Source organism: Arachis ipaensis, chromosome B02, assembly GCF_000816755.2.
Source record: "Arachis ipaensis cultivar K30076 chromosome B02, Araip1.1, whole genome shotgun sequence".
Taxonomy (NCBI): domain Eukaryota; kingdom Viridiplantae; phylum Streptophyta; class Magnoliopsida; order Fabales; family Fabaceae; genus Arachis; species Arachis ipaensis.
Genome location: NC_029786.2, coordinates 21,484,680 through 21,495,648, shown reverse-complemented (window position 1 = coordinate 21,495,648; position 10,969 = coordinate 21,484,680). Strand labels below are relative to the sequence as shown.

At 32.0% G+C, this 10,969-nt stretch overlaps 2 protein-coding genes across 2 annotated transcripts; one reads left to right on the top strand and one right to left on the bottom strand.

The window, feature by feature from the left end:
* Positions 3,150-4,068, top strand: LOC110267552 (B3 domain-containing protein Os03g0622100-like). The gene is made up of 2 exons (XM_021113240.1): positions 3,150-3,293; positions 3,448-4,068. The coding sequence occupies exons 1-2, from the start codon at positions 3,189-3,191 to the stop codon at positions 4,066-4,068; spliced, it is 726 nt and encodes a 241-aa protein (XP_020968899.1). The 5' UTR covers positions 3,150-3,188.
* On the bottom strand, positions 8,089-9,182 carry LOC107627013 (protein FAR1-RELATED SEQUENCE 5-like). Its single transcript, XM_016329894.1, has 2 exons — positions 8,315-9,182; positions 8,089-8,222 (listed from the first exon to the last, which is right to left on the bottom strand). The coding sequence occupies exons 1-2, from the start codon at positions 9,180-9,182 to the stop codon at positions 8,089-8,091; spliced, it is 1,002 nt and encodes a 333-aa protein (XP_016185380.1).

Sequence of the window (10,969 nt, the reverse complement as noted above, 5' to 3'; positions counted from 1 at the left end):
ATAACGTGAAGAATTTTTTACTTTTTAAATTATAAAATAATAAATATTGTTAATAAATAAATGATAATTATGTCCAATCAACTTAAATAAAATTGATTAAATAAATTAAAGACAAAAAGTTTTTATTTTTTTCATATATCACTTTTTATCTTTGTAAAAGTTAATACATGCATGATTTATAATAATGTCATTTATTGTTAATAACAAGTATAATTACCCGTACCATATACGTGATAAGATTGAAATTATAATTTTAAATTATTTTTTTAAAATTAATTTGAATTATAATAATTTTATTAATAAAAAAGTAATATGTTATGCATTATTTTTTTTAATCTAGTGTTAATTAGATTAACTCTAAAATAGTTATTAATCGATTCTAATAATCTACTTTCTTCAATAAATCAAACATATATACTGAATATGATCATAAATAATATAGTAATAGTTAATCCACCAACAATATATTGACTATTATCACACTATAAAACAAATTAAATATAAAGGCTATTAGCATGTATAAATCTATAAAATCGCACTGTCTTTGATTCGTGCAAGGGTTTACTTATTAAATAAACTTAAAATATAAACACAAAATATTTATAAAATGGACCTAGCATCACTTGAAAGAATCATGAAAAATAATCAACTTACCTTATTATCCATAAGAACCATTTCTATGTAAGTCGTCTTGTTCTTGTCAAATTTGGATGGGACTTTCCATAACCTTATAATTCTTGCATTTATTTTTCAAACTTTTTTATTACATAATCTTCAAAAAGAATAATCATAATATATAAATTGAGTCAATAATTTAAATTTCTCTAAAACTAATTTAATCAAATATCAATATTAGAAATAAATTACTTAAATAAGATTTAATATATTCTAGTCCTTAGACACGTATAGATTAGAGTCATTCTCGTAACGACAACCAACTGAAACAACATCGTAAGTTCAAACATTTAGAATTTGTGCAAATTCACACCATTCCCTTATTCTTTGAAAACCTTATGTATCCATGACAGAGTTGAATCGCAATTCCTTTTATGGAAAAAGAGTTACGGATGTGGCTTTGATATGTTGGAGACCCAAATTCAGAAGTCACTATTTATATCCGAGTGTGACATCCATTAAACTCTAAATGTCAAATAAAATAGTATATCTGATTTTATTCTCATTTAATTCTAAATCAAAAGTAATAATGACTTATTTAATTCAGCATTTATGATAATAAATAAGATGACCATTATATAAGTTATTTAATGTAAAATAGCTTAATTTGCGATTATAATTAACATATGTATTGTCTATAAATAGATTAGGAAATAATAATTTTGTAACAAAATAATTATTCAATTTGAATTAGAATTAATTGATTGATAAAAATTATAATAAATTGTATAATATTTAAATAATTAACCAAATCAATTAGTTGATATAATTAAATTATTATCATAAATTGAATTTAATGAGTTAAAAGAAATAAATTGAAAAACACCATCAGAAACATGCCACGACAGTTTTATCATTAAGTGCAGAAATTTAATTTTTATATAATAGAATAGAAATTTACAGATTATTTTATTAAACACAGACTAAAAAAAATACACTAAACAAAATAAAAGCATCAATGGTAAAATATAACCTAAAAAATCACTTAAATTCAAAAGAACCTGTGATGAATTATAATAAATCTATATATGAGAAGAAAAAGTAAAATAAATAATTAAAAATAAAGTAAAAATAGCAATTAGAAAAAGTAAAAGAAGATAGAAAAGATAACGTGTGGAGGAGAAAAAAAATGTATTGCGATAGAAGATTAATATCTACTTAATTAATACAAAGGATGAAAGAGAAAAATCAAAATACGATCTTATTAAAAAATTTTCAAAAAAAATATTTTAAAGAAGAACCTATTAATCAACTTTTATAAAAATATTACAAAAAATTTAAATTATCTTTAAATAAAATAATAATACCCTTAAGAATTATTAATCAAAATAAATAAAAAAATTAATATAAAACAAAATCATAGAAAAATATTAGCAACATTAACATAAAAAACAAAAATTACAAATTACAAATATTTTACCTGAAGTACAAAGTAGAGAGGGAGAAAAGGGATATATAAAATAATAAGATAATAATTTAAATTAATTGAGTTCATTTATTTCATTGCTTTATATATTATTTATTAAATAATTTAATATTTATCTCAATCATATTAAATAATAAATTAGTTATAATTAATTTGGTTTAATGAATCAAACAAAATTTAAAATAATTTGATATTTACTCTAATTAAATTAAATATTTGAAGTTATGATTAATGTAATTTAATGAATCAAATAAAATATTAAATGATGAAATATTTATCCTAATCAAATCAAATTACATAATTGATTAGTTATAATTAATATAATTGAATAAATAAAATATATTAAATTAAAAAATAATTTAGTTAATTTGTATCTTAAGGACACATTTTAAAAATATTTATTTTTTAACAATTTTTATAAAATATTTTTTATAATATTTTTAACTTATGGCCATTTAAATCTTATATTTTGGGCAAAATTACTCTTAAGTCAAATGATTTCAAATGAAGAGAATTTGATTACAAAACATTTACAATGTCATCAATCTTTCTGCACAACTAATACGGCTCATGTATATAACATAAAGCTAAACGAAACAACAGTATTTTGGACAAAATTAGGGTAATAACGTAAAACACTAGTTCTCAGAGTAGAATTAATGTTAATAATTTTCTACATTGTATTGGGACTGAATTATTTCTGGGTCATAGGTTATTAATCCCAACAATTACAACTTAATTAAAAGCCCTTTACGCCCACAGTATATGGCAGGCCACTTGTTTCATTTACAAAATGGTTTAACTGTTTTAATAAAGAAAAAAATACGTTTTAGTAAAGAAATTGGTAAAAAATAAATAAATCATTAATGTTTTAGGAACAAAATATTTTGTTGTGTAGAAGAAGACTAGAAGAGTGATAACATATAAACCTATAGAGAGGATTTAGAAGTCTGACTACATTTATTAGATAGGATTTACCAATCAAATCCGACCTATTCACTACCCTTTTTGATACTGTTCTTCTCACTTTACCAATTTCCATCTATCCTCTAATTGTTTACCTTCATACCTTTGGAAGAAAGAACTCATGGCCTCAGGTAGGAGAAGACCTCCTCATGCACTAGGGCATATTGGGAGGAACAACGATGTCGTCCGAGTTATCAAATCGGCTGGGGATCCGTCGCGACCACTGGTACGTTGCTCCATCATGATTTGGTATTATCTCATCTTTATTTGACTATAGTTGATATCTCTTTTCCTTATCATTTTCCTTATTTGCCAATAGTTCACATGGCCACCTGTAATACTATCTGCTATGCTCTTTGTTAATATACCCATTTATGCAGCATATACCCTTCCCAAATGATCTCCTCCCGAAATCTAGCAAACATGTATACCTAACAGTCTCCGACGGGGTGCAGAGAACATACAAGATTGGATGTAGCTCGAACGTCTTCGGTGAGATCACGCTCGAAGGGGGGTGGGAAAGGTTTTATTGTGACTACAAGCTTCGTCCCAATGACATTCTGCTGTTGAAGCACAAGGGCCTCGATGACTTTGATGTGCGTATCTTTGAATTATCCGGAGTGGAGAGGTCTTATGTTCCGTCTAGAGGTGAATCCAGCAACAGAGGAACCCCCCAGGTTCCAAACACTCCTCCAGTGCATCTGCCTCGAACGGGTTGCATCAATATTCCTAGGAGCGCGGCTGCGTCTGAGGTGGCACAGACATTTCGCTCTGAACACCCATTCTTTGTAATGCACATCACAAGAAGGCTATTACTTGTCCACTTCCTGGTAAGTCTAGTGCTAGTAATGTTTGTATCTCCTTCCCTTTCGACTATATACACCTGTTACATTGGCAATGTTGGTCCACATTATCTGTGTTGTTTCTATGTTGGTGGTTATGTTGTAATTGTTAGGTTATGTCGAGTAGGCATTGTGCATGTCTGTGTTTTATGTTGGTGATTAATGTGCAATGTTTGATCTCTGTAATGCCTTTATTTTGTTGTTGAATTGCATAGTTTAGTAGATGATCACTGGATTGCATGACAATTGATGATAATGATTTGACTAATGGCCGATTTATTATAATTGAACTCATGACCGTTGCCGTATTGGTCCACATTATCTAACTACTTCTCGTTGTCATATTTTGCCAGCCAAATGTACCACACTTTGGCCACGACGTTGGTGACAATGTCATGGTCACTCTGCGTGCAGGGGATATCTCTGTTCGAGCAGCCTACAGCCGATACGGGGGCAAGCGAAGAGGCAAGGGGGGAATTCGTGAAGCTGTGCAACATCAACGATGATCAATTGGCTGTTTTTGAGATATCGAGGACTAACCCGAAGGTGGTGCTCTTGGTTCAGTTTGTTGATTATGAGTAACTAACCTTAGAATGATACATATGTTGATGATGTTTTTTGGATTGCATGGTGTTGTTTCGCAATCTTTTTTTTGTCACATTGGAACAATGTTTTATAACTTGCACATGGAAGTTAGTTACTTGTAAATGGCACACTGTATGACGTTGTTTGGTGTTTTTGAAGTACTTTCTTTATTATCTCATATTGCATACTAGAGTCTCATACAGCAGCATGCATGATCATGATGAATTTCCAAATTCAATATAAGGCATAAATTATGAAAGTCATAATACTGCATGATGATGAATTTCCATGGTTAACACTCCATAACAGAGTCTCCTACACATATATATTTTATTTCAAATATAGAGTATAATGCATGATTTTGATGTTTTTAAAGTACTTTCTTTATTACCTCATATTGCGTCTTGATGATTTTGAGTTTCCAAATTCAATATTGCATACTAGAGTCTCATACAGCAGGATGCATGGTCATGGTAAATTTCTAAATTCAATATAAGGCATAAATTATGAAAGTCATAATGCTCCATGATGATGATGAATTTCCAAAGTTAATGTTCCGTCTAGAGGTGAATCCAGCAACAGAGGAACCCCCCAGGTTCCAAACACTCCTCCAGTGCATCTGCCTCGAACGGGTTGCATCAATATTCCTAGGAGCGCGGCTGCGTCTGAGGTGGCACAGACATTTCGCTCTGATCACCCATTCTTTGTAATGCACATCACAAGAAGGCTATTACTTGTCCACTTCCTGGTAAGTCTAGTGCTAGTAATGTTTGTATCTCCTTCCCTTTCGACTATATACACCTGTTACATTGGCAATGTTGGTCCACATTATCTGTGTTGTTTCTATGTTGGTGGTTATGTTGTAATTGTTAGGTTATGTCGAGTAGGCATTGTGCATGTCTGTGTTTTATGTTGGTGATTAATGTGCAATGTTTGATCTCTGTAATGCCTTTATTTTGTTGTTGAATTGCATAGTTTAGTAGATGATCACTGGATTGCATGACAATTGATGATAATGATTTGACTAATGGCCGATTTATTATAATTGAACTCATGACCGTTGCCGTATTGGTCCACATTATCTAACTACTTCTCGTTGTCATATTTTGCCAGCCAAATGTACCACACTTTGGCCACGACGTTGGTGACAATGTCATGGTCACTCTGTGTTCAGGGGATATCTCTGTTCGAGCGGCCTACAGCCGATACGGGGGCAAGCGAAGAGGCAACTATGGCACCATCACAGGAGGCTGGGGGGAATTCGTGAAGCTGTGCAACATCAACAATGATCAATTGGCTATTTTTGAGATATCGAGGACTAACCCGGAGGTGGTGCTCTTAGTTCAATTTTTTGATTATGAGTAACTAACCTTAGAATGATACATATGTTGATGATGTTTTTTGGATTGCATGGTGTTGTTTCGCAATCTTTTTTTTGTCACATTGGAACAATGTTTTATAACTTGCACATGGAAGTTAGTTACTTGTAAATGGCACACTGTATGACGTTTTTTGGTGTTTTTGAAGTACTTTATTTATTATCTCATATTGCATACTAGAGTCTCATACAGTAGCATACATGATCATGATGAATTTCCAAATTCAATATAAGGCATAAATTATGAAAGTCATAATACTGCATGATGATGAATTTCCATGGTTAACACTCCATAACAGAGTCTCCTATACATATATCTTTTATTTCAAATATAGAGTATAATGCATGATTTTGATGTTTTTAAAGTACTTTCTTTATTACCTCATATTGCGTCTTGATGATTTTGAGTTTCCAAATTCAATATTGCATACTAGAGTCTCATACAGCAGGATGCATGGTCATGGTAAATTTCTAAATTCAATATAAGGCATAAATTATGAAAGTCATAATGCTGCATGATGATGATGAATTTCCAAAGTTAATGCTCCATAATAGAGTCTCCTACACATACATTTTTTGTTTCAAATATAGAGCATAATGCATGATCTTGTGAGAAACTAAATTTCTCGAACACCTACTGCATAAGGTTTGATAAATACTATGACAACTCTTTATACGACCCACCATATTATCCTTCCACTCAAATGAAATGTAAGCGGATTCAGTTGAAGTATGGATATGATATTTCTCCCTCTGAGTTATAGTCCTCGGCCAATCCAAACTCTGTTGCACCATTCCACGCCATCTAAAATAATACATTCCATTAGCCATGCACTAACAATCATAAATGAACTAAACATTCAGCGAAACTAATGAGTAAAATAATTTGTTAACATTGTTACCTCCTCGGATGAGTCACCGATCATTCCAGTCTCGTCCTCACCCTCAGTACCAAAATATGATGCACCTTCTTGTGTATTTCTTCGACTATTAGGGTTTAACTGGCAAGATAATCGATTATGGCCTATATGGTGACAAATATTGCACCTCTTGACACCCTTCACCAATGTGTGGTTTGCGTCCTTTCTTTGCCACTTTGGATGCCGAGCCATTTGTGGATCCCTCACGCACCCCTCTAATGTTGATGCTTTCCGAACTTTATTCCGATCTCCTAGATCACCACAATCTTTTTTCTCTTTCAGCCGCGATATCTCACAACAAACTTTATCCATCATGTCAACAAATTCAGCTTCATCTCCATATTGCAGAACACACATTTCCCTGCACTTTAATTCAGCATCCAACGTGATCGTTGAATCCCAGCAAAACAGAGCTTTCTCCACAAATGCCCTTACTTTGGAGCGAGCATTCTTAGACTAACGATCAAGAACAAGACTGTCTGGTATATCACTCAACTCCACATGTATGAGCACTGCTACAATATGATCACACAGTATACCCAGAGACTCCATCCGCAAGCACGAGCACTTGAAAATGTTACTGTCACAATAGCGACACACTTGTCACTCCTTACGAGCATTAATTGACCTTGACAAAGTGTATATATCACAAGTTTGGCTCAAAGTATGTGTCTGTACCTTCAGAGTACAAGTCCGGAAAAGCATCGGACTGAATAAGAAGAAAATCTCTTTTGTGAGCTTGTTGGAAGCTGACATCTCCAGATCATGCAACGGACTCTACAACACTACATCCCCAACCACAGATAGCAGATCAGAGTGTGCTTTTCCAGACCTCCTTTGGGATATGCAACGCATAAACTGTTTAAAAAAGTTCCTCAAATTATGCCGAGCGTGGATAAATTTACCAAGCATTGAGTGCAACCCTTCGCATCTAGAGGTTGTATGAAAACCCCCAAAGAAGTAGCCATGTATATGTGCAGTTACCCACATATTTCTTCTGGAATAAAGGTCAAAAATCCATTGATTATTCAATAGATCGAGCGCATTAACCATATAATGTCAATGATCTTCAAACTCGGAAATCTCATAATCGAACAACATGCATTTTTTAAATTCAGAAGTAAAGGTGGGATTGTTTAGGTTAGAAGTAGCATTCCTTAGCAGGTGCCACGCACACAAACAATGATAAGTGCCAGAAAATACCATTTCGATTGCCTTTCTCATCACTCCATGTCCATCTATTATGTCACATCCAGGTGCTTTACCCTTCATAGCGTCTAAGAACTGTTGAAGCAACTAGGTGTAAGTCTGCTCATTCTCACTTGCCACTAGCGCAGCAGCAAACACAATGGTTTGGTTATGGTGATTGACTCCAAAGAACACAACCAGTGGACACATATACTTATTCTTCTGATATGTCACATCAAATGCTATGACATCCCCAAACAAACGATAATCCAGCTGACTACAATTATTTGACCAAAACAGGTATACCAGACGACCATCCTTGTCGGCCAAATACGCACATATATTCCTGGATCCTCTTGCGCTGTGGATTCCAAGAACTTAAGGCAAGACATCGCATCCCCACCTATGAGTCTCCGTTGCTTGCCTATCTGGTTATACATATCCCTCTTTAGAAAGGGAACATTTTGGAATCCCTCACCAGTGTGCACAAAAGACGAATAAATCTGTGGCATTTTAATATCAACTTTCAGCATCATGTTCATTTGTTCCACAATGACTGCATCCATTTTCCTATGCCCCGATAGCATACAGGTTAGTCTATCCTCTAAAAATTTGTGGTTGTAAACTTCCTGAAAGTACGATATTATCCATCTACCACTTTCTAAGTGCACGTGAACTCGCATCTTTGCCTCACAACCGCATCTAGTCTCCGCCTTCGCCTCACGTTTCTGTCGCAATCCGTCGTTAACAAACCCTATATCTCTTGAGCCCTGCCGAAAACATACAAATTCTTGTTGTGTAACCTCATTCTTCACATTCCGTTGAATTTTATTCTTCCTCACAGCAAAACCATTCATTTTCGCATACAAACTGTAAAACAAAAATGCAACTGATCGATCCGAAAAATGACACATCATAATCTCAGCGGTTATTTCTTTGAAATTAATACATCCAAGCTTTGCAATACCGTCGACGGCTCTCTCTTCCCAGTTGTCATAGAAATTGTCCCCAAAATACTCACGTGACTTTGAGTCCACTCCTAATCCCCCATCCTCAAATTTGTTACTACCGGGACCATAGGCATCGCTTCTCTCCTCTTTAGCACAGAGTGACCCATCAGAATGGTTCATCACCGATTCTCCCTCCATGCAGGCCTGCGCAGAACAAGCGTTTAGAGAATTAGAAGTTTTTAGATAAGACATAATACCGTGTAACAAAAATTTGTCAAAACACTACCATCGTCTGTTCTGCTCTACAATTTGCCATTGCCAAAGATAAATCTGCAAACCATAAAACGTGACAATACCCTTTGTACAACTTCATCCCTCCAAAACTTAACTAATGAAACAATATGGTTTAATTACTCTGTTGGTCCTTATAGTTTCGTGAAATTTTCAATTAGGTCCCTATACTTTTTTTCTTTTTAATTGAGTCCCTGCACTAAATTTTTTTTCAATTAAGTCCTTCTTAGTAGTAATTGGCTTAATTTTTTAGAGACCTAACTAAAAAAAAAGAATTAGTATAGGGACCTAAATAAAAGGACAAAAAAGTGTAGGGACCCAATTAAAAAAAATTTTGGTGTAAGAACTCAATTAAAAGGAAAAAATGTATAGGGATCTAATTAAAAATTTCGCAAAACTATAAGGACTAATAGAGTAATTAAACCAAACAATATCTTTGCCACCAGCAACGGAGACTCCTTTGTCTAGATGCAAACCATTTAGGGTTTCACCGTAACTTGCAATCTTGCCCATGTCAATTTCTTGAAACAGTGCCTTAAGGTCAACGCCTTTCGTCAACGATCCATTCTTTTATTATTGGGCTAATTTCGGTAAACAGTCCAACTGTCTCTACATGGGAGTTTAAATGAAAATATTGTAATTTGCAAGTGCCATAACATTATGTGTTATAATGTGTAGGCAATCCTGCAAAACATGTAAAGACCGAACACTAAAACAAAAACCTATGTCAGAAATTTTTTATGCATCCTTTTTCTCATTTTGCCAGGTGCAGGTTATAACTTATCCACTATTAATAGTTTTCTACTGGATAGCCAAAAGTTGTGTTAAGGAAACTCTTTTTTGTTCTTATTTTCATATAATATTAAATGTTAAGAAAAAAAAGGAAAACGTGTGAAAAGAAAAAATTGCCAAAGGTGAATAGCAAAAAGCGGCGAATGTAGCCGTAAATAAAAAGCTGCAAGCTAAAAAAAAAATAATAATAACAGTGAGTATTGATTCATATAAAAAAGATAAAGAGAAAGTAAAGTGAAAAGAAATGGTAAAAAAAGAAATAATGAGGACTAATAACTATAAATTATTTTTAATATAGAGATAAAAATGCTGTTTTGGTTAAATATTAATATTTGAAGTATTTTACAGTAATATTGTAGATGTGTAAAAAATATATTTAATATGTATTTTATATGTTGATTAGAATGTTAACATATGTCCAATACATACTTTATATATTGTTAAATATTAACACGTATTCAATATATATTCTGTATNTATAATTATTTTAAAAAGGATTACTAGTAATATTCTTTTTCTTTTTTTATAATCAACAGTGTTACCACAAAAAAAAAATAGAAATAACTACGAGCAACAAATCGAAGGAATGCAACCCCTCTAAAATTAGCAGAAAATTACAAAAAAATTGTACCTAGAAGAGAATCATAAGTAACAAAAAAGTCATTGTGACTATAGTCGATTAAAAAGTTTTAAAAGTTATTTTTTTAATTTTTGATTTATAATAAATAATAGTATTAATGTCTGGTGTAATTTTAAAATTAAATTATAATTTTTTAAAAAGTTATTTAAGTATTTATAAAAAAGTTAAAAAAATAACATCTTTTATAATAAAAAGTTTTTATTATATTTTTTTAAAATAAATATTTTTAAAATTAAATAAATAAATACAAAATAATTTATTTATAAGTTATTTTTAATATAAATATTTATTATTTAAATTATTTTTTTTAAAAAAG